This window comes from Chaetodon trifascialis, chromosome 18 (genome assembly GCF_039877785.1).
Source record: "Chaetodon trifascialis isolate fChaTrf1 chromosome 18, fChaTrf1.hap1, whole genome shotgun sequence".
Lineage (NCBI taxonomy): Eukaryota > Metazoa > Chordata > Actinopteri > Chaetodontiformes > Chaetodontidae > Chaetodon > Chaetodon trifascialis.
In genome coordinates this window covers 15397089-15422665 of record NC_092073.1, presented here as the reverse complement: position 1 = coordinate 15422665, position 25577 = coordinate 15397089, and the positions used below count along the sequence as shown (strand labels likewise).

The following is a 25577-nucleotide window of genomic DNA, read 5'->3' as shown; positions in this document are numbered from 1 at the left end:
TTGCTTCTTTTATGGTTTTTCTTACATGAGTCTCTGTCGTCAACACACGTAATATGTGATGTGATTGCTACTGCTTTCCTGTAAGGACATCCAAGTTATCCATTCTTTGCATTACCTTACAAATAACAGACCATTTCCTCTGCCAAAGACAGACTTTTTGTAGTTAATAGCAAGTGAACCCCTCTGAGAGAGGAGCACCAGAAATAGTCTGTTATTTGGTTTATTCATGGGATTTATTCATGGTTTATTCATTTGTGGAGAATCAGAGGTTCATGTAAACAGCTTAACCCAAACGAGACCTTAACCACAATGTGACCAACTGCCAAGTTGCTCTGTGCATGTAAACATAGCCAATTATGACCAAATGTTATCATATGCAGTCACTGAGCTGTGGCAGAAAGCATGTGCGGCAGGAGGTTGCTATCTAGAACTGCTGCTCAGTCAGGGAAAGGTTTTCTATCGCTGCTGCTGTGGCTGGATTTGAGCGTCATGCTGGGATGATGGCACGAATTGCCCCTTTTTTCTCTCTTATTTCATCCTCAGTCTATTTTTCTATTAACCAAACACACTTTCATAGATGTGTTTATTTGCACCACATATACAGATGTGCTTCCTTCACTTTTGGGGACATTACATAGAGTTACACTCATTTCCTAACCCTAAAGTTTAATGGCTTATGTTACGCCCCCATAAGGAATACAGACTCATTTCTCCACAACATGAGTAATACAAGCCCACACACTCAAAAGACATGGACTGAAGATCCTGAATGATGTGCAGATGTGAAGACATCTTTCAGGCCCGAGGGCTCATTTATAGTCAGGGTGGTACGCTTCCAGTCTTTTCAATGGATTTATTGCTGCATTGCAGAATACTGCTGAACAGAGACACGAGGGAAGGACAGAAAGGCACCTGAAAGCTGAGCTGCTGCAGCTGGACTCAAGGCCGTTTCTCAGCCAGAATAAAAACAGCTTTATCAGTTTCACACATGTATGTATTGTAAAAGACAGTTCATTTTTGGAAAATGAACTGGTCAGTGCCTCCTGGACAGACCAGCAACACTACATTACCTTAAAAATAACTTCTTTGTTTCGGAACTGCAGTTTCTTGTTGGATATCAGGTGACATAGAAACACTGATATCTTTGACAAGTATGGTCTGGCCTCCATGTGTCTCCTCAGAGTCCCAAGTGATATTTTGGGAGTGTGGTCCACAGTGTCCTAATGGACAGATTTAGGCAGTGGTACCTGCAGGTCAGCCTGCAGTAATTCTCCCCTTATCTCTCTGATAGGACTTTCTCTCAGTTGCTGTTGGCAACAACACCTCTTCACCTGAAACTCTGTTGTGTGGTCAATCCCAAGGTTCAGGCCTTGGTCATATTCTGGTTTCTTCAGGCTTCAGTCATTATCAGGATACTCTACAAACCAGCAGCATTGTCAAATATGTTTTGATTAATATTGATATTGATCTAATTATTATTTTCAGCATATTTTTTTTGCCATATTGGGAACATAAAATCTGCCAGGATGTACTTCACGTGTAAGTCTGAATCACATTAAGAATATATAATTACATAAGCTGAGAATTACTTTATCGATACAAATATCAAAATAATCCAACAAAATTTCCCTCAAATGTCTTTCTAATTCTTCACAGATTATCAATAGCACGGTGATATAATTTATGGAGTGTTTTTCTTTCAATGGCATTTTTAGGTCACAGTTTTTCTTCCTGTGGTTTGAGGAATTTTCGGGCTCTTTGTGCTTTTATTTCATTGCTGTTGCTCTTTGTTCTACTGTTCTATACTGTTGATATAATCCATTAATATCAGTTTTATTTACACAGGCAGAGAGGAACTCGTAATATCAGATACTTAAATACTTAAATACTTAAAACCAACCCCTGAAAGTCCCATTACCACCACCAACAGCTTAATCTGTGAATTTTCATGCAGGAAGCACGTTTTCATCAGGATGATATCCAGGATGATGCAGGTCTTGATACAAGCAGCTGCAGAGTATCATCACTGGCTGCAGAATAGAGCCAGTTGTGAAGAAAAAGATGACCGTGGCAGGCTGGGTCACGCTCACCTGAGACAGCGTTTCTTCTCACACGGGGAAGATTTTCAGCTGTCATTTGCTGAGTGAGACCCAGCAGTAAATGACAGCAGGTCATACCTGCTCCAAATCATTTTATTTCCTTGATAACAAGCAGCTGGAAAAATGCAAAGAGCATTTTTTTCATTCAAACTCCAGTTTGTTTATTTTCCAGTCATCTCTGGAGAATCTGTCAGTAAGCTGAGTGAAACAGTTAAACTCAATGAGACGAAAACACCAATCAAAGAATCATTATGTATATTAAAAAAAGGACTCAACAAACACAACGTCTGCAGCCAGATGTTCCCGCCTCAAGCTCATTTACAGCCATTTCAAATGTGTCCAGTGCGACCAGCTCTCAAAGATTCAGGTAATTTTGATTTGATGCAGAGAGAGAAGTGCACTAAACACCCTCTTGTATATAAATACAAATATGCCGGTGGTGAAGTCTAAGGGTGGAGAAGGCAGACCATCCAACCGAACATATCCAGCAGTTCTCAAAGATACAGACAGCACCAGGGTTCCTCGTGATTTAAGTGAGATGGATGATTGATTGGACACAATCATTCCCAATAAAGCATGGGTGATGACAGCATGTTTTCAGATTAGGTTTCTTACTATAATAGATAGATAGAGTTTCATGGTGTTGACGTGGTGTTGCACCTGAATGGCATCGGCTTGCTGGAGCTCTGCTGGAAATTGATTTTTGTGTATCAAGTATTTGTCTCTGTCTAATAAGCGCTGGAATACACAGATATCCTCCTCCAATGTAATCTCTAATATACAGTTTTCCCTAATAGATTTTCTGACAGGTGAAATATGTCTCAATTATGAATGTCCCTCTCTGTGCCAGCATAGCATATCAAGTCACTTTACTGTAAGATTAGCTGCTCTGAGGCTGTACTCAGGCACAGCAGAGCTAAATGCTAACACCAGTATGCTAACATACTCACAATAACAATGCTAACATGCTGATGTTTAGCATTTTATCTTTCTATTTTAGGATGTTAGCTCTTTATATCTACAGAGGGAGCGGGACCTCCTCCATGTTGCACGGCCATGTTTCTACAGTGGCCCAGGACACACAAACCAAACACTGGCGGTAAAGACGCCTTTTTACTGCCACCATTGGTTGTCCCTCACTTTTGAAAGGGAAGGGAAGGTGAAGCGTGGGATGTTCAGTTGGTTGCGACTGGTGACGTCACCACTAGATGTCACAAAATCATCCACAGTGATCCTTTAAAATCAACAGAGGCACAGTTTGTTCTCAAGAATATCATATAGAAGCATATTCTGATTTGTCCCTATCAGCAGGACAACATCATCAATATGTGCCTTCAAAACAGTTACAGATCACTCATAAAGGATAAACCATTTGTATGATTTGACAGCGTTATAGTTCAGGTTTGGTTAGGTTCAAAGAATGAACTGGTTAGATTTACGGTAACATCGTGGTTTGGGTTAAAATGACTGCTTTGTCAGGGTTGGGGCAGCTTTGTCATCATGTTTACAATAATAAACACTTGGTTAAGGTTAGGGAACGATGGGATTGGAACAGCAAACAAACAGCAGTGTCCCGTGTTAAAGTCCAATGTGTGTTGACACATACATCCATCCTGACGTCCTCTTTAGGCAGACTGATGCTCTGGAACGTCACCTGACTCCCCCCATGCTTCAGCTCACAGTGTCTATGCCTGATAGATAGATAGATGCCATCAGTCCCTCTCTCTCTCTCTCTCTCTCTCTCTCTCTCTCTCTCTCTCTCTCTCTCTCTCTCTCTCTGTGTGTGTGTGAGTGTGAAAGAAAGTACTGAAGAATGAACGAGGGAGTTAAACTAGGGGGATGAAAGAGTTTTTGAAGTTGTGGATTTACAGAGATTTATCTACAGTCTCTGTCTGTGTCTCTGGATCTCTCCAGAGGAGTTTATCTCAAGCTGTTTCCATCTCATTATATTTGCTTTGAGTTCGAAGGTAAATTCCCGCATGTGGTATATTTTCCAATATTGAGATTTGATGAAGCACTTGCAGCTTTCCAAAAATTCACACGGCGGTCATTCAATAGAAAAAGTCTCCACAACTTCCACAATCGATTTTGACCAAGTCTGCCCCGACTACTCCTGCTACAGCCCGTCAGGAGCAGAGTCCTCACGTCTGATCTCCAGCCATGGCAGTTAAACATGTTCGATCAACTTCAGGAAACTAAAACTTGGTAGAGGTGAGTAAAAGTTTGAGGTCAAGGTTAAAAGAAACCAACGTTCATGGGCTCAATTTGCACTGAAGTTGCAGCCCAGAGTGAATTACCCCCGATAGTCCTGTGATCACTTTTACTTCAAATACAGAAAAAGAAAAGCATTTCTTTGGTATGAAGGCAACATGCTGCATTGTTTATGTTGCCGATTTCTTCAAACATGTGTAAAGATGCAAAGTGTGTAATCGCTCAGACGAGCAGCCATAGTCGGCTCTCACAATGAAAGATTAATTGCTGTGATGTCTGCTTAGCTGAGCAGTCGAACACTAAGTGGGACTGGCAAGAAAAAAAAATCCACTTAAGCTGTAAAATGGCAGAGAAATAGTTGATCATTGTTATGCTGGAAGCATATGGAAATGTATTGTTTCTCAAATTCCACATATGTTTTAGTGTATTGGATTAGCTCTTAACATGTTAAAAGCATGTGTTCGTGCAGTTTGTAGTCTGCCGTAAATACATGTAACACCATTTCAGTTAAACATGAAATTGAGAGTTTAGAAGATAACAAAGCATACTGATATATAAAATAAATAAACTGATATGACTGAAGTCTGTTGACAAGGAGACAATGTCATAGCAAGTAAACAAAAACAAATTCAAACATGACACTCAGATGGGAATCTACAGCTCGACCGATAGGTGTGTATCCTCCCCGCTGACATTTTTCTCACTTAGTTCCACTGAATGTGTGCGTGCGTGCATGCGTGCGTGTGTGCGTCTGTGCGTGCGTGCGTGCGTGCGTGCGTGCGTGCGTGCGTGCGTGCGTGCGTGCGTGCGTGCGTGTGTGTGATTTGGCAGTGAGTGAAAAGCTGGCTATCTCTGTACCTCCTGAGCAGCAGCGGCTGTGATGATGTTGGGGGGCAGGACAGCAGTTCTAACCCACAGACTGTCTAAAACATGGACTCTGTGATGTCACCCACAGGTCTCTGAAACTCACTGACAGTGGCTCCAACTGTCGCCATCTCGGCAGTGCCTGACTCCACCAAAGTCAGGAGCGTGGGTGGAGCTGGCCTGGCAGCTAGCTGTCATAGCAGTCATTCCTATAATTATGCAAAACTTTAAGCCTACAGTAAATATAATTTAAATGGATGAGTTATATAAAAATTCACCCCCATGCAGTTGTCATGAACAGGAAAATTAGCTGTAAACACGTTAATTTCTGCTGTAAAGATTTAATATGGGGGTCTATGGGGATTGACTCGCTTGTGGAGAAGTGACCACTTGAGGAACTGCTGTTTTTGGCACTTCCTGTTCATTTGATTAAGCTATCCGTCACCCCTCAACCTAACCTTAACCAGTCTCCTTCATAGTGCTTAAATCAACCACACCCACCTCCGTATATAACCCTTAACACTGCCCCACCCCAATACCTGACCCCAACCTCAACCTGATTCTCCTGCCGACTCCAAACCCAGCTTCATATCATATGGCACCACTGGCTCATGAGTTGTACACATGTGAAAACAGATAAGCAGCGTTGAGCCTGGTCACAACTGGGAGTATTACACCGAAAAGGAAAGGCTGTCCACTTTGAAGAGGTTTACATTATCCAACCCGAGTCCACGCACTGAGACCACAGGACAGGGATTCAATAAGCTGGTTACATGGCTGCTTAACACAACCGTGACATGTTAAAAAAGAAAGGATCTGGAAGTGTTTCAGCATAGATTTATACCTGAGACGGCGCTCACTATTGGGCTGAAAGATGGTTTTAACAGGCTTACTCATTTTACTGTACCTTTGACTTTTTTTCATGTGTATGCACTGAATGTGCAAACGTCCTTTCACAAAACACAGTGAACCTGGTGAGTTAAAGTAATAAGTGGCTTTCCTTATTGAAGGTAATGCAAAGACTGTGGAGGAGTTGTAGATAGAAAAGTCAGTCAATGCAAAGATGTGGAATTGTACTGAAAGAGCTGCACGTCAATATCAGGGAAGGGTCACGAACATTTTGTGCCTTCAGTTTGAATGAAAGTGATGAAGGAAGAGAAGACGAGTTTCACTCTAAAATGATATTTACTTAAGATGCCCACACCACCTCGTCGGACAAAAGGACGGCTGCTGTCAAAGAGTTTTGAACTATTAAAATCTGACTCCATCCTGTGGAAGCTTTAAAATTCAGGACTGACCCCCTTCACCTAATTATTAATATTACTCAGAAGAAATTTCCTGTAGATCAGATCTAAAACTTGTGTGGTGACGTGATGTGTACATTAAAGAGGAACAGTTCTGGACTTCAAACACAAATACTCTCAAAATCTTAAAAAGCTTAACAAATTTAGCACTATTTACCAAACAGTCAGCCCAGGCATCTTCGCAAATGATAAAATGTAATTAAAAATGTAATTTTCCATTATATAAAAAATATATAACACACGATTCATCGCTGTGTTAGTGACTGTAGTTTGTGTATTTGCCTAATTAATTCTGTCAACTCCTCCCATAGCTAAGTCAAACTTGATTTAGTGTCATTCCCATAAAAGATTAATAGCTTCATATGCTTGAAACAAGATTGCTCATGTCATATAGACAAGTACGGTTACTAATGAGCTGCGTGTAATTTTAAATATTTGGGTACTTTAGCACAAAAGTGATGGTTAATGTCCAGGGGTGTTATAGATAAAACTATAAATGCAAATCTACACTTTTTTTTCTTTTGCCAATTATCACAAAACATTACTAGATTTCTGCCATCAGCTTTAAACTCAACCTCTTCCATGCTGCCATCAATACATGTGGGGTTTAAAGTGCATCCTCCATCTTTGAAGTGTCATATTTCATCATGTCTCTCATTTTCAGTTTGCCTCTCTGAGGTGTTAATGTCTGTACGAGTGCAGCAACACTCCCAGAAGGGGAAAAAATCCCATGTTAGCATGCAGCAATGGCTCAGTGAAGATATATTTTAATTGTGCAGGAAGTTTAAGAGGTGATGAGCTGCTTTTTTCAGGGCCACAAAATATGCAAAGGGAGGAAGCTGCAGCTTTTTGGGTTAAGGGTAGCTTTGAGACACAAAGAGACAACATCTTCTATGAGGAAAAAATGATGGACACACTGAAGAGTCTCAAACTAATGTGTCCCTTAACATGTGCAAACCTGCTGAAATCCATTTCAAGTTCAAGATTGCTACCCAAGTTAGTATCTGATTTTCCAATAGTTGTAAATAGTTGGATATGAGCACACCTCTTAGTCAGGGGGCAAGAATGAGGATTGACTCGCTGGGCCGCAGACACAGAGGCACACACTGAGCTGGTAAAGAGCTGCAGGGAAAGAGCCCAAAGGCGTTGAAAATAAGAAATGGAAATGCATCAGCAGATATCTGAAAATGAGGGGAAAAGGGATCCAATGGAAAGGCTGCATCACAGACAATATCTCAACCGGTGTTCATGCAGATCTGCACCCCCACTGTGATATGATTTAATAACCCAATATTCGATTCAAGTTTATAGTAAAGCTAAAAAGAAAAAGAGCTTGTGCACAGCATGCCAAAAACTGTGATTAACTCTGACTGTAGATTCAGCCTTGTTAAACTATAAAAGCATACAAAACTTATGTTGATGGAAGCAGTTAGCTCAGTTATCAATGCAGCTAGTGGCCTTATTGGCTGACTGGAGTCTGTAGTTGTCTTTAAACCACAGGAAACAGAGCCGGACTGTCGCCTCTTGAGGTACAAAGTGGTATTATGAGACAGGACTGCTAGGGCTAGCTGGTTAGCATGCTAGCTTCAGTAGATACCTCTGTAACACTCTTAAATCACCACATCCTGTTGATAATGTTCATTTTTTTCAACGTTCTAAACAGAAATTATGGTCAAATCATACACATTTCATCTTTAAAGATGCAATTTGTAAGAATTAATCATGTGTCAGAGTCATACTCCAGACAAATAGGGAGCACCAGGGTAACTGCTAACTGCTGCTAATTATAGTTGACATTAGCTAGTTAGCTCTGTTAGCGGTCCCAACTGGGAGCTCAGAGCATTGAGGGAGCGTTGTTTTTGTTATTTACATTCTGTGGACAGTTTTAGATCATTTGTGAACGTCTGGACTGAAATTCTTTTGTAATGCCCCTTTAATTCATCCAGAATCAAGACTGAAGGCTATTGCTGAAAGTGAATTCCTGTTTGTTGAGTCAGGCAGCTGAGGGAGTGATGGCGTTCATAGCACAGGTATTGAGAGAAAATATGAAAGTCTCAGAGAATTTGCAGACAGCGGAGGAGTTGACATAACGAAGGTATCAAACAAAGACATAAGGTTTTGAAAGGGAGGGAAGCAAATAGCAGAAATGCATCCAAAAACAAAGGGCTCAGAGTTAGACAATCAAGATGATGACAAAAAAGAAAAGAAGTGATCTAAAATGGATCAGGAAGAACATAAAACCCTGTTTATGAAGTAACAATGAAGACAGTTGTCAAGAACTCTTCTGGTAGAGACACAAGAGGTGATTCAGAAAACACCAAAAGCTCTGTGATGTTTCTCTTTCTTATCTTGGTTCGGTGAATCATCCTCCTCCTCCCCCCTTCCTCTGTGCTTGTTCCAAAGTAAAGGTTAGAGGATGAGCTGGATTCCTCCTTGTTTTCTTAGACCCTGACTGTAATCTGTGACTGACTTTACGTGCGCATTTTAAATCCGATCTTTCATTTGGCTCATGTAAACGCTGCATACTGTTTACAGTAACCTGGATTAACTTTGATCCAGGGTTTGAGGTACCTGAAGAACTCCCCCAAGATCTAGTTGAAACAGTTCACAAGGTCAACATTATCATGGAAAAGTTTTTCCAGAGCAGCCTGTAAGGTGCTGCCGTCTCCTTATATAATAATAATAATAATAATAATAATAATAATAATAATAATAATAATAATAATAATAATAATAATAATCATCATCATCATCATCATCATACAGGGCTGCACGGTGGTGCAGCAGGTAGTGCAGTTAGGTAGTCGCCGGTTCGATTCCCGGGTTGGGCCTTTCTGTGTGAAGTGTGCATGTTCTTCCCGTACATGCGTGGGTTCTCACCGGGCACTCCGGCTTCCTCCCACAGACCAAAAACATGCTCATTAGGTTGATTGGTGACTCTAAATTGCCCCTAGGTGTGAGTGTGAGTGTGAATGGTTGTGTGTATGAGCCCTGCGATCGGCTGGCGACCGGTCCAGGGTGTACCCCACCTCCCGCCCGTTGACAGCCAAGATTGGCTCCGGCCCCCCCGCGACCCCAAAAGGGATAAGCGGCATAGAAAATGGATGGATGGATGGATAATAATAATACACAAATGTAAAAAGTTCAGATTTTTAACAGCTTGGTTTTTTAAATAACAAAAATGTAATGATGCTCTTTAGGAAGCTAATGAATCAGCATCCACTTTCCTGCGAGTTGCTAGCCTCGGGCGTTCTGCAGGCTTTTTAATCATTTCTGCTGTCCTCAGGAGGTGATGGTAAAACTGCAAGTTTGATGACTTCAAATGTCCATTTGCATGCGAGCAACATAATTCATCTTCAGTATCCAGCCAAGGGCCTGACTGTATGCAAATACACTTTTAAATATCAAAATACTTATAGCTGGAGAAAATGTGAATAAATGAAAATGTAGAAATGTGTCTGCAAGCCCTGAGCTAGTGTCATCATGACAACACAAGGTCCTGTTCGGCACCTGTGGCCTTGTTCAACAGCACAACTTAATTACAGATATTTAAATTGTTGTTAGTAAGTTTTAAAGAACAATTTCTTGTTCTTGGGCAAGTTAGAAAAGGTTTTAATGGCATGTTTGTTCAGTTTTGATAAATAAATGCTGAACATGGACTGAAAACTAAACAGATAACAGAGAGAGCATCTTTCATGCTGTATGCTGTATTAACATTAAATGAAAGGTGTGTTTACCTTTGTGCTGGTCACTGAAGTAACTGAAGTAAGTGGGGCAGGTTATTGTAACCACCTCTCCGACTGTCGCTGAAGGCCAACAGGCGATGATGTCCCACATGCCTTGGCAACCTGCCAGAGGAGATGGTACCATTAAAATCAGTCAGTCACACACACACACACACACACACACACACACACACACACACACACACACCATATAAAAAATATGTATAAAAAATATGAAAATACCTCAAATTCCCAAACCCCATGTTTTCATCTGACACCTTCTCTCCTCTCTCTAGTGGAGCAGAACCTTCAGTGGATGTTTAGGTCACATGCTTCATGTTCATCATGTTTTATTCATCTGCATTTTGCCAAGCCAACAGCCAAGTGTAAAACGTTTGTTTTTTGTTTTTTTTTTTGGTGACATTTCAATATTTTCTGCATTTCCTCTCAGTGTTTTGAGGTGCTCATAGTTTACATTCATGTGAAAACACGAGAATGAACTCTCCTGCTGTCTTTGCTCTTCTAGCTCCAAAATAGACTGTACTTCTGCCATATATATTCCCTTTTATGGAGGGTAATTTCAATAGCTCGGAAAACTTTTTTTTAAAAATCACTCTTTTGTCATTTTTTGGTTGAGCTTTTAGTCCTTTCATCCTTGCTTCCTTTGGATTCCACTAGTATGTGGCTGAAAGGTGAAAGCTGCACTGCTTCTACCTGTTTGTTTTATCTGGTCTGACATACTGAGGCATGAGCAAACACATGCCCTATGTTTGGAGAACATATGATGTCCAGGACGGCTTTGTCTGCTGCAGCTTTTTTTTAATTTTGCACCCGAATATCCAACCACACACCAAGTTTTTCAGTTCATCGCAAATGTGCACATCCTTTGAAATCTTTCATGTTTTTTTTTCAAAACTCTTCTCTATATTTGAAATGGAAGTCACAACCTTTCTTTCTGAAAGTGTGCTGTAGGTCAACAGCAGCGTGAACAAACCTGTGACACATGAGCGAAGCCTCAGAAAAGTGTGAAATTACAAAAAAACACAATCAATGAACCATTTCAGAGACACAGATTTCTGAAGTTCAATAACCAATGGGAGCAAAGTTTTAAACTTTAGACAATTTCTATCCAGACAGCTTCTTCGGGGTATCTTTAACTCATTTTATAACAGTGTGTGTGTGTTAAATTAGCGCTGGACAGAATACACAAACTGTGAGGAGATACTCATTTAAAGCCTTTTCTTTTTCATTGCTGGACAGTCTCTATATTTAATATGATGCATAACAATAGGCTGTGAACGTATGGTTTGTCTCACAAATGCACACCCTGCTAATCCATTTATTAGGGATGCGACCTCTGAGCGCAGCTTCCACTACCTTCCTGTTGAGGAAGCAGATAGGGAAGTAGAGAAATGAGGGTCATTGCAGAGATAAGGAGCAAAGCTGTTACCATGCACACTGTTCATATTAACTTAATGCATGAGTGGATGTGCAGTATGTGTTTTTTGTTAAAATGAAACCAAATAGAGATTCCATGGTTAACGCATAATATTAATATGTATATATCACAGGAAAGAAGACAGATACGAGAGTGCATGCTGAGCACTAATGTTAATCTTACTTGGTGTACATGTTGAAGGGCATGGGCGTATTTTCTGCCCAGTAACCAAACTCCAGATTCATGCCCCATCTGATGCGCGCTCTCTCAGAGTAGAGGTCGGACTCTGTGTATACATTATATACTCCCACAGACACTGTGGGTTAGCCAATGCTTGTCATACCTTCAGTCATTTTTATGTGATGTCCATGATGGAAAAAATGTCCTATCCTCGTTGGATTTAATGGCCCTGTACGCTCAGCAGGTGTTTGAAATGTTCTGGTTGATTAGACCTCTCTTCAGGCTGAGCTCAGCTGCGCTTTTGGTGGGATCTACATGAGCGCTGCGTCTGAAATCACTCCATGTTTTACTAAATAGTGTACTATTTTTACTGTGTACCACTTGATTTGTGCCCATATCCTGAGTGTGAGCAGTGTGTAGTAGATTACTCTCAGAAAGTCCCAAACATGAACTGAAAAGTGCTAATGGCATGTGCACTACTATCTGCAATACACTGCATTTTATAGGCCTGAATATAACTGTTGAATGACACTATACCTGATTCAGAAGTGTCCTAAGTCTCAATTTAGTGCTCACTTGAAAGCAGTGTCAGAACCCTGAATATTTTGGCATTTGGTGTTTGCAAGTAGCCACGGATTAACAGGCAACTATTACTCAGTTACTTTAATACCTAAGAAAAGTAAAAAACATGTTCTGAAGTTCTGATGATTGCCTTTTTTCTATTGTTGATTTGTGGACTTTTATTCATGATAGCCATCCTCATGCGTATCATGTCTTTGTGCCCCCCCGGGGAGGCAGAATTTGAACATCTCTGCTGCCGACTGAACTACTGTTTATTAGGGAGCAATGTATGAGATAACATGGTAGTGATTTTGGACATAACTGAGGTCATCCCAAATCTGTATAGTAATAAAAATGGAAAAATCCCGATGAAAACATCTGTGCATGTATCAAAGGTGTGCAGGCCCTACGTTTATAGACTATATACTCAATACGATACTCTCTCTTAAAGGAGTTAGACTCTCTCTCCTGATTTGGAAATCTACCCACAGTTCAGACTTGAGGTCGATTTAAATGTTGCTCCAACACACCTCCACCCTATTTGAGGATAAATTACTCCTTCAGGGCTGTTAACATCTTACAACTCTGACTACAGTATGGTTTCCTTACCTTGACCTGAGAGGTGATTGAAAGATTTATCTGAAGTCAAGTTAATTCAGCACTGGAGAAACTCTGGTCTGTATTTCTGCCGGCTATAATCGTACTTTATCTATACACTCCCACACTGTATCACTTTGGCGCTCTATTTATTTACTCATGCTTCTTCCCTTTTTGCTCTGAATAGCCTCCTGCACACCGTCAGAGAGAGAGGAAAATATGTTTTGGAGAATGACCTGAAGTGACGTTCCCAAAGGTGCTGTTCTCACAGCGCTCCTTCTCCAGCTCGATCTCGTTCACCACGTCACACATCTGCACCGACAGCACCTGTGGAAGAGGCAGAAAGCACATTTGAGCGTCAGGAATCTAATATGCTTCCATCACACTGCAATTAGACTCTGAAATAATTCATATTCAGTGAGGCGCAGGCTGGTAGACAGGTTACAGCCCAGTGAATATGTGCGAGTAAATATTTTAGTTAACATTTCTCTTCATCACATTCCTGCAACTATAGCCTTTCCATTAGAATGAACCCCCTGCTGATAATACAGAAAATACACAGAAATGTTCTCTATGTCTGAAATCCAAACAGAGCTCCCTCTTGCCTGGCAAATAGATGCTATCATGCAAATGGATTAGGAAGTGCAGACGGGAGCCACTGAGTAATCTACTGCGATTGTTCATCTGTGTCAACAAAGGCTGAAAAATGCGAGCTGACAGCCACTGGCGGAGAGCCGGTGGGTCAGTGAAATGTGTAAGACGAGCGGTGAGGAGCTTGAGAAGGTCAGTGGAGATGAAGAGAGAGAGAGGAGAGAGGAGGGAGAAGAAGTCGGCGTGGAGTGTATTCATGAACTCCCGGGGAAGAGCTGCACCCTGTTACCAAAGCTACAATGCTTACAAGACTCAAGGCAGTAAAGGTCAGGATCTGAGGGATGACGCGGCAATAAGCACATAATGTATCTGCAAGTGCGCAGCTGATGTTCTCTATTGGACCTTATAGATGTCTTTAAATGCGTGTTTGATGACCCTCCACCACCCAGGTGCTGTCAAATATGACATGATCTTCATAAATGATCCATAAAGGCCCTGTTTAGTCCAGCGTTAAGCCTCCAGTTCACCTGACACTGTCGTAAAGGGCAGCATTTAGTCCATCGCTCACCTCAGACCAGGAAAACACTGTCATTCATCACAAAGGACACCTGTCAGAGCAACACACACAGACTTGATGTTTCTAATATGCATAGGAGTGTAATGACTCAATGTAATGAGGTGGAATAAACTCAGAGGAAAGCTGAGCTCATCATTTAAACAGGGAGCAAGTACACAACATCTGCTATGTGATATCTACCTGTGAGGGAATATTCAAGAGCAGACAAACGCATTAACGCAGATGATGGAGCGTTACGTCAGGCGCTGCATCCCAACAGTGTCAAACAGTCATCCAAGATTATTATTTTGTCTGTAATGTTTTTGTTTGCAAAAAAGTCCAGAATGCACAAATAAGTCCTCCAAACTAAATGATAAGATACATCATGTGTCCATGGCTAAAAAAAACACCACATATAACCATTATTAAAAATTATACTTATGATTGTTTGTAGATCAGCCAACATTGTGGTTAATGTTTGGTGATTTAAGAACATGACAGCAAGTCTGGAAGCCAACTGTGGTCCAGTGTGCAACTTACGCAAGAGTGATGTGTAAACAGGAAACCTCATCTGTACACAGTGCAGTACAGTATGAGTACATTTACATTAAACCGATCATCATGTTCTTATCTAAAAGCAAATGAGACACAACCTTTGAAGCCTTGAACACTCACTCGTCACAGCCAAACAAGCTACTGTTGAGCTGTGAGCATCACAGCAACTTTGCATCAAGGGCAACAACTACCTCTGGCTTCATGGAAACTATGAAAAATTGCAGTACACACAGTACAATACATGTAATGTAACTATGTAGCTACGTAAGAACGGCATGTTATTTACAACCACTTCTCCACACTGTCCTTCACTCCCTCTTCCCACAGATGAGGTCATCCTGACACTATCACAATCCACAGAACTTTGCTCACAGGAGTTTTTGCCTGCAACCAATTACAACAGAAAATCCAACATATCTTAACGTAAAAGCAGCAGCTCTGGCCCGGAGGCAGAAGATTAAATTGCTAACATTATCATTGCAGAGCAACTTGGACGAAGGAGGAAATCTCATGTTGGTCAGACCCCTATTTAACCTTATTTTTGATTAGCATGAAATTGATTGTCGGGTGATGCAAGAGTGGAGCACTTAGTAGAGGATTTGAATCAGAAAGGCCCTCAGAGGGAAAAGTAACTCTCAAAACACGGAATATAATATTCTACACCCTGTGCAACCTGGTCTGTCAGTGAGTTTTATCTGTGAGCAACATTATTCAACACCAGTGAAGCTACAAGACTGATTAATTAGAACTGTTAAGACGTACTACACCATTGATACGAGTAGTATCAGTTTAAATCACTAGGTCAAATGTATGAAAAAGCTTACATAAAATAATCACAATTATGTTTGTTGCACTGAATTGTGTGCCACTATTGTGCTTTAACTAATCAACTTGACAACTGACTCATGTGCCACATGAAAGACAGTTGATAGATGATGATGTAGTAGCTCTCATGGACCAATGGGGCATTAACTTTGACCATCTCAAGAAAAAAACACCAACTAAAACAGATTTGTGCCAATTCAAAGATGCTCTACAAAATAATGAGACATAACAAGGTTCAAAGCAAACTTAAAGCTGTTTATATTATAACAGAGTAAGTGTGGGCTACTCCGTAATCCTTGACTTTCCATAATTAATTATGCAAAATACTCAGTTGTGACGCGGTGTAAATCATGTCTGAAACAGAATGAGAATGCTGATCCTTTTATTCATAGAGTCAATAGAAAAGAGTACAAAGACAATATTTATATATATATTTATTGTTTTACCTCATCAACGCCATTGATTTTTGCAAATATGTGCTTATTCTGAATTTGATGCCAGCAGCAAGAGACCAAACACAGAGATTAAATAGAGGATGAATATTGGAATCACATTCATCGAGTAGCCAGAAACAGGATACCACATAAATGATCGTGTTTGTCTATGTTTACTCATAATAATACTGCTGCCCACTTGTTGCCCAAAAAGAAAAAAAGGCGAAGACATTTTGTCACAGAAGGAGAAGCAAAGGTGCAAACTGTAAAGAAGAAAATTAACGATTTCATTAATTCCATTTTGCTGCTTAGTTGCAGCTTCCTGTGATTACGCATGCTGACTCACTGTCACACCGTCATGGCTTGTTGTGATACTTAATGGAACGCAGCCATCATTCTCATTATTATTAACACCTGTGCTTTCCCCTTTGTAAGTCAAAACGCCTGCTGTGAAAAAGACCTTTCCGTGATGCATTAAGAAGAAGTGCTTCCAACGAACGTTTAAATTAAAAATCTTAAACTTAAGACACAGGCTGTGGGCGTTTTCCAAACTTAAAAAAATAGCTAATAATCCAGGTTTTCAGTTTAATTTCATATGAAAGTGGTGCGTTGTTTTTGTTTCTTCTTGCTTTTGGGAAACGTAAACCACTGGCAACAAACCTGACGTTAACCATTAATGCTGCATAAACAGTAGAAAAACGGGAACAAAGTCCCTCATCGGGGCGGGGGGGACAGACACGATACTGGAATGTGTGCGTGGACTTGTGCTGTGGGCTGCTGGGATCAAGCTGTCTTCATTGCATGGAGGTCGTTTATTAGTTCATCTATAATCCTGTATATTGTGAATAGAGCCTGGATACACAAAGAGGGAGACGAATCATAACAAAATAATCATCAGAGTTCAGAGTATGTGATTTACGGGAAAGTGGCCGAATTTGTGGTACATTTCATCTATGAGGGTACAAAAAACAAGGGGAAGGGTCCCGATAGCTCAAAAGCTCAAAATGCTGAGGCAAATATTAAGCTCCTGCCAATTAGAGATGTTGAAAACTTACATATAATACTGCACTTTGCCCATACATAGAGATTGCTGTAAAGGACGATGAATCAAAATGTCAATCCCCAACTGTGCAGATGAAAAGTGGACCTCTGCAAAGGCTTAGAGACACAAACATACACGGTGTCTCCATGAGTAAAACATCACATAAATGTCTGCCAGCTTTGACAGTTTGTTAGCTCAGAGCTCATCAGGGCTGCTGGGCTGCTGCTTCAAGTCTGTGGTGACTGTTGTCATTTCATACAGCCGCTGGTCTTGCCTTCTTTGAGTACGAGATAACGATCAAATACAGAACAAGGGGCGCCAACAGGAAAATTAAAGAAGAAACGTGCAGAGTAATGTGTTAATCCCCGTCCTACACTTCACTGGAGAACAGCATGTGCGTCAGGCGCCTCCTGTGCCTTCGCCTCAAGTGGTTTGACTTGAGGTTCATTACGCAGTAAGCAAAGTGTGTGTACTGGACAGGATTTAAAGATTAAACACTTTTCCGGCCAAACTAACATGAACACAGGAAATGTTTTTGGATCGTGCTGAAAGCTGCCGGGGCTGACGTCAGTCTGTGCAGCAAGTGTGTAACACTGACCAGAAGTGTAAATTGCTCTGGATAATAGCATCTTCCAAAGGGCTTGGTTTGACATTTTGGGAAATGCACTTATTTGTTTTTTTGTCAAGAGTTAGACGAGAAAATCAATACCATTTTTAAGTCTGCTTGGTGGGACCAGGTGGGCATATTCTTGAAGTTGGAGTGAGCCAGGATCGCCGCTTCGCCCTCCATCCAGTCTTCGCTAAGCTACTGTAAGCTAATCAGTAAGCTAATGATGCAGCTCTATTTACTGTACAGATGTGAGAGTGGTGTTGAAAATGTCTGTTGCTTTAAATGTTAATCGAAGTCTCTAATCCAGATGATACGTTTTAAAAATTTTCTGGTGCTTTCATGTTTTTAAAGAGGCAGGAAGAAGCAGTCATTGTCGTCCATCCTCCATGTTCCTCTGCTACGTCCTCTCCTCCCTCCTGCATTGTGTTAAACTGATAATGGTGACATCCATCCACTTGCATGCACTTTTTAGCCACTTATGGGATTTTCTGCGCTCCCCTCAACACCACATTTCCTCACTAGATATATTGATGAAACATGTCAGGGTATGTTATTGTAAAGCAGCCGCCTGGATGGTGGAAAGGACACGAATATAGCACACCAGGCGCACACCGGCGAACTGAGAAATGTTTTCCACGCTGGTGCCTATAAGAGCCACTAAAATATGTCAACAAATGACGTATCTGGTCGATCTCTTAAAGCCTCGGGTAGGCCAGACATGTGAGATTTATCAGAGGTGAGGGGGAAGAAATTTTCACCCAGTCACTTAGATGTTCACAGCCTGAAAAGAGTTCCACTGACAGGCATTAAAGGAGGCCATGCTGAGTGCCAAATGACTAAAATCCACCCAAAGACATAAACATTATCATAATCAGGAATCTTAAGCTTCTTAGAATCACACTTCTTTGTCGATTTTCTTTCCCATATTCCTGAAACTGTACCAAAAAGCACTGACAGACCCGATAACAGAAATTACAGTGATACCTTTCAAAGATAAGATGCACACGCAAATCCCTGCCAGGAGGTGTGTGTGTGTGCGTGCAGCGAGAGGACCAGCAGCAGATCACTTTTGAAAAAAAAATCCCTGAAAAATAAGACATAACTGCAGATGACACTTAGTCTTAACAAGGCTAATGAAAAGACCGAATTCCCAAAGCAACTCAGAGCAGATTTTCTTATCATGCGACCAGGTGGTGGTGTGGTGATTGCAGTTTAAGGGCCGTGCAGACTGGCTGAAACTCAAGGTCCTTTCAACACTGCTCATTTAAGCCCCAAAATACATCATCAGAGTTATGAGTAACTGAAAACACAGGCGCAGGAAAGCCTATACATCTAGCATCCCCATGTGCATACTCCACAGTTATAAAACTTCCCTGCAGCAAAGCACTGTGGTACTGAAAGGTGACTTATTACCATAAGGCTCACAGGCTTTCCCTCCAATTATCGAAACCCAGAGAGATTCTAATTATATATTGGAAAATCATGAAGTAGCTGCACACGTCCCCATGGAGCAAACTGTTCATAGTAGTGGTACATGGTTAATGGGATGCCAGTAATAGACCCTAATCTACAGCCGTGTGTGTTAAATGGCAGCAGCATTACCTTAAGGAATAACATAAATACACTTCTTTCCAATTAAAAAGGCTTCTGACTAATTGATTATCAGATTATCATTAAGACTGAGATCTTTACTGGCAAACACACTACCAAACTTTCACATATAAAAGGACTCAGATCTGGTTTTCAATGACAATATTAAGAGGAAAAAAAGGTCTGATTTCGGCTGCTGTCATTTTGTGGTCACTCATCGGATCCACATCAGCCACTTTAGCCCCAGTCTGAACGGTCTCATCAATTCATTTCACTCCTCAGGTCATGATGAGTTGGTGGTGCAGCACACACTGTTCTTGTTGCCAGCTATTGAAGAAATTTCACCTTCACCAGTATTGACTCAGTAGCAGACAATGGGATGAAATACGTTTCTGAATCCTGTCAGTCAGGCGTCCGAGGAGGACATCCAGGAGGAAAATAAAAGCATGGTGGCGAGGACAAGAGGTTAAAAGGGCAGAAAATTCACAAGGAAATACCTTGTTTCATGAGGGGATAGATAGATAGATAGATAGATAGATAGATAGATAGATAGATAGATAGATAGATAGATAGATAGATAGATAGATAGATAGATAGATAGATAGATGCGCGCGGTAAAGTGCATTTAATGTCCATTTTATGTGCATGCCTAAAAACTAATTTCATAAAAAGACAGTTTCCCTTTGAACAATAGAATGAAAATTACTGCCAAAGTAGAGGATAGATGACTTACTTTTGGCAGATTTCCGAAGAGCAGCATTAGTAGGAGCAGCTGAGAGGCGTCCATTGCGTCCATGTGCTTTTGGACTTTTCTTATTCCTTGGTTTTGGCAGAAACTCCTAGTGTAAATCTTGAAAGGTGTGTGTGTGCGTGAGTGAGTGTGTGTGTGAGTGAAGGAATCGAGACCGTGTCCGTGTGTTCAGATGGGTGAGGTGAGCTCCACCGCTGCTGCCGCCCCACAGGACTGCGCCTTTCTCTGTGCGCTCCTCCAGCAGGAGAGCCGCGTCTGTTCAGCTGTACCCGCCCCCCCCCCCGCCCATTCACAACTCCGGAGCGCGTGTCCCAGGAGGCGGATTGTTAACAAGCCCGTCAGGCTGCCGGAGATGGACTCAGCGCTAATTAATAGTTGGGTAACCCGCGGCTCCTCTTTGGGGATGTAAGAGAGCAGGTTTGCATCCAAATGTTGCACAAGTATCAACGGAATTTTCTGAAAATCTGCACAAAGAAAAAAACAAAAATGTTCCATCCAGGACTATTCAGTGAATTTTAGATGCTGGTTCATCGACAGAAGCAGTAGGTGGCGCTAATTCTCCGGTCAGGAGCCATTAAGGTGCCACTTCTTTTGTAAAGCAGTTTGTGAAATTATTAAGAAAAGCACTATATAAAAAAGGCCATTATTGTTATTATCATTATTATTATTATGAGAGGGTGCATTCATTTTTCATAACTGAAAGAGAACTATTCAGATGCCTAATGACGCAAGTCACAGGTGGCTGGAAACGGCCCTCGCCAGGTTTCTGTTCCAATATAATGCAAATTTTATCGTCATTTTCAAAGAATATGAATTTATATGTGTTTCCATCTGCTACGTGCGAATATTAGCATTTGGTTCAGGAGGTAAGCACTAGATGGCGCTAACTCCAGTCAGGTGCCATTATACTGTACCACTGCAGTGGAAGCTTAAAGGTGCTGCCAGGAGTTATGTTTACATTCAGTTGTCCATCTGAGATCCTGCCCGAAAGAAGAGGCTTCATTACGCCAGCTCTGCTTTGCATGCTGTCGCCACAGTGTGTTATTTTAGACCGCACGCCATCGTTCCAGAAACAAAAGAGGTCTGACATGTCAACATGGGATGGGACTGCCGGCTTAAAGGTGGAACAGCAATGCTCCTCCGTCCCATGTTGGTGCGTTTTATACAGAATGGTTCGGTGGAGTAACGGTGCAGCATTCCTCGTGTTAAAGGGGCTGAAGTTTCTTGTGAAAACAGACTGTGTGATTCACTGGGGGCTGAAACAGGTGTTGAAGAAATATCTAGTTTGTCTGATTTATATACCAAACAGTTGTTAAAGGAAACAGAATCCTTCCTGTCTGACAGCACCTCACATTTTAAACCTTGCCTTCAGGTTCCTGCTTCAAATATCCGCAAGCCAAAACCAACAGATGCAAACACTCCTTCACACCTGCGGCCATCTCACTGCTGAACTCCAGTATTAAAAATTAATATCAGCCAAGTCACTGCACCACGTTTGGTAACTAATTGCCTTTTAGTAGTACACTGTATTTTTACTTCTTATTATATGTTGTATTTGATAAGCTCCAGTGTTTTCTGTTATTCTGTGTTATTACTGTTTTACTGCTGCACAACCAGCTGCCCCTCTGGAGACAAATGGCGTTCTGCTTGACCTGACTTGGCTTGTAATATGTAGAGAGAGTAATCCACTGAACAGCCGCTTGCTTTACATGATAAAAAGCACATTAGCCAAATTGCATTGGTGCATCCTCCCATAATGCTAAAGCATTAAGATGAGAATGTCAAGGAAATCCACATCAGTCATCTTCAAAACATCAACATAGATATAAATTATGTCACTTTGTTCAACGGTGAATGTCATTTTATGTGACTTTGACTCAGATAAAAGTGGAGAAAGGTGGTGACAACAAGTTGGCTTTATTGGGTCAACGAAAGGGACACGAAATGATCTACAGGCCCTTGCAGCACCTCCACAGCCCCTCCGTCCCCTGCACTACGCCTCTGCGGCCTCACTCATCATCCATCCTGGATTACTGGCTGCAGCATCAGACATCCATCTCCTCCATCTTCTCCAGCCGCGGTCCCACGCTCATGCTGTCAGTGTCACAGCTGATCGACCCCCAGACACAACTGACCTGACATCACGGCTTCATCTTTAGTCTCTGTGACAGGCTGAGTTCACCCTGTGAGGCATATCTCTGCATAAGCCCACCCGTTAATACATAACACAGCAAAAACACAAATCAACACAAAGTACATGCTATTTTCATTTTATGGGGCTGCACTTCATGCTCGAAGTTGCATTTGAGCATGAACCCTATCGTGCTGCCTCTCTGTCTTCCTTCTATTCTCCTGCTGCAACACTCTGGTTATAGTATGATTGTGGGGGTCAGAGCCTGCTGTTGTGTACATGACATGAAACCAATGATAAAAGAACAATAAATGCACAATGTATATTTCATAAAAATGTTGCTGTGGAATGAATGTAGCAACCACATAATGTCAACTCACATTATTACATCACATAGCATGTAATGAACCTGCGTGGGGAAATGAAAATTCATTTTATGGAGGATCCCCCAGGTGAATGTGGGGAGAAAATGCAAACTCCACACAGAAAGACCCCTTTTTCCTCGAGCAGCAGGCAACGAAGGCACGGTGGAGGACACAGCGGGAATCGAACCCAGGACCTTCTAGCTGTCAGGCAACAGTGTTACCACTATGTCACCATGCCTAGCTTTCAGAAATTTTACTCTTTGCGTGCAAAGAGCCGTGATGTTAAACATCGAGATAGCGTCTGTTTGACAGCAGGAACTGACAGACCTCCTTCCTTTCGGATGGAAAAAAAAAGAAGCTGAAAATGACAAAGAAGTCATTATATGGAATCTAATTTCTTTTACCCAGTTGCATTTGGAACAGATTTGACCTTAACATCCAGGAGGGTGATGTTTGAGACTAGCAGACCTTGGAAAACTAAGGAACTCACATGAAGGATTTTGACTTAAGGTATGTGGAGCTATATCTGTGTCCGGATGTGTCCACACTGAAGAGTTGGATGATAATAAATCAAAGCACTAAATTATTAACAAGTAGAATTTATAAACTGTTCCTCGTGGTGTCAGAGAATGGAGGAATGAGGAGGTTCAGACATTTTCCTTGTACTTTAACCTTCTGAGTTTCTTCAGCATGAAACGGAAACAATGAAAAATCAAAATCAGAGAGTGATTTAAGAGTCTATACTCATTGAATCCGTGGTCAAAGTATGAAAGCAACGTTCACGTGGTGCCAACATGCCAACCACGCCTCACTAGGCTTCTCTCAATTTATTAAAATATGTGGTATTTTAAGAAAATAGCACGGCTAACAATAATGCTTAATGCTAAAGTTATGAGAATGATTGGCTTTGCTGTTTAAATCATAAAAATAAACTCAAATTATAGCCTGTATCTTGTGTAAAATAAGACCTGGCAACGTAGTAGTTTTAGCCTTGTTGTCTCTGTGTGTCCTTAGATTAGCAGGACACTTTCTGCCATTACTGTTGCCAAGAGAAGATGAAGTTTCTGCAAGAATTATGCAGCTTATAGGGAATGGAAATGAGATACCATCAACAGCAATTCAGCCATTTTTGGAGGATACCGGCCATCACCTGTGGCCTACAGTGTCACCAGCCATCCAACTGGGTGGTCTCAACCCGTAACTCGGTGTAACTCTGTTAAACCTCAGTTTTACTACATAAGTGGGCTATAACATGTCATGTGTTACACAGTGACAGGCTACATAGAATGAGTTACTCAGGATCTTAGCATAACTTTAACATTATCTATAAGAGGAAGAGCGCCATCCACTGGCTGCTTCCTGTAGGCATCAAAAGAGCTGCTGAACTAACACAAAACACGACACACTGAATAAAGTTAAAAACATGAAATGTTGCAGTATAAAGTCAGACACAAAGGTAAGCTAACGTCATTTCATTTCGCCAGATACCGATAGATTAATTATGCAAGATTAGCTAATGTTTTGTTAGCATTCAGTTAGCATAACATTAGCTAACCCTATCATTAAATGACCTCATTTGTCCACCAGTTTCTAGAACACTTCACAATAAAAGAATAAAATTGTAAATATGCCATGCATGAGCATATTTGATGTAATGTTTATAAGTACGTATTATCATCATAGCGATTATGTTAATGTTATATAGAATATTGAATCCAAGTTAAATTTTTACTGTGAACTAAAATAACGTTTTAATCCTTAATCCTAATACTATATTGAACCATTTTGCGGTGCCATCCCTGGAGCACATGGGACCAGCTCAGAGGTTCATTTAAGAACCCCTTCTTAGAAGAGTGTGCAAAGTTGGAGAGTGGAGGGAGTGGGACTCATGTAAATCCGTTGCATGACAATCTTGATTTCGTCTCTTTCAATTTTGATAACTATCAGTGAACTTCTTATCAAATATTAAATCTCCTTCCCTTTATTCTCGTCTCATCTTGTCTGCCAGTTACTATCTGAGCGACTCAGCCATGTTAATGTGTGAAGGTGGCTTTATAGGCGTGATGGGCTTTCATACAAAACGTAATATAAAACATTAAAAGATGCGTTTAGGAGCTCCAAGCGGATCCACATTTCATTTATGTGTGTTTTAAACAATACAGCAGGACAGTTGACCGGCATCATTACAACCCCATTATTATGTCCTCACAATGATTTTCCAATAATCCTCCCACCACTGCGGCTGTTGTTTATCAAGGCACCAAGCATCATCTCTTTGCTGGCTCCATTAAAAAAAAACCTCAAGGGAAAGGTGAGAGCATTAGGTTATATGATGTGTGAGTGCTATTGTCAGCTTGTGATTCAAAAACATATGTAGGCAGGATGTCTGCCAACTGAGCCTGGTCGCTGTGAATGGAGCAAGAGGAAATTGGAAGTGAGTTTCCACACCTGTACTTTTCGGTTTACACAAATACATCTTACATTAGAAACATCCCTTTGTTGTCTGCAAACAGTGGAGAATAATGAATATGCCATTGCTGATTCAGATCAAGGAGGTGATAGCAAAAATTGATTTGAGAAAATTTGCTTTGAATGAAAAAAAGAGAAGGAATGGGAAGTCTGCTGCCAGAGTTTTTCATTGGCTGTTTGGCCACACAGCACAGACACAAAGAGGGCAGCGATAGCAGCGACAGCACAACGTGAGACGAGACCTGAATCAATGCAAACATCAGGAGCAAGCCGCTGTGTGTCGAGACAGCTTTTTACAATGTTCCTTTCAAGGAAATATCTAACCTGATGCTCCTGCACATTGTGACAGATTGTAAATATTATAACTTTTGCTGTCAATCACGTCTCCATTCATCTGACCCTCCAGTCTAATTTGGACCGCAGGCACTTTGGCTGTCTGGGGATAACAGCTTATTGAGCGCAAGAAAAAGGAGAAAGAAGAGGAAGGATCATGTGGGGCACACAGCCTCGGGCTTTTTTCACTTCATCTGTCCAAAGAGCAGGGAAAAACAGCAAAGATCAATCCAAAGATCAGGTTAAACACAGTTTTCCAGTGTTTTTATTTGCGCTGCTGCAATCAAACTGAGGGGCCACTTCCTGCACCTTACACAATCAAAGCAATTGCTCCAGAGGCCGAGCT

At 41.3% G+C, this 25577-nt stretch overlaps 1 protein-coding gene across 1 annotated transcript in view; it reads right to left on the bottom strand.

Annotated features, from left to right (window-relative positions):
• The window catches only part of vipr1b (vasoactive intestinal peptide receptor 1b), a 38800-nt gene extending 18638 nt beyond the window's left edge, over positions 1-20162 (bottom strand). The window contains exons 1-3 of the mRNA XM_070985875.1: positions 19916-20162; positions 13216-13306; positions 10216-10326 (exon numbers count right to left, since the gene is read on the bottom strand). Of these exons, the coding sequence (XP_070841976.1) occupies positions 10216-10326; positions 13216-13306; positions 19916-19978 (265 nt within the window). The 5' untranslated portion in view covers positions 19979-20162. The remainder of the gene's footprint in view (positions 1-10215; positions 10327-13215; positions 13307-19915) is intronic.
• Positions 20163-25577: the final 5415 nt, after the last annotated feature.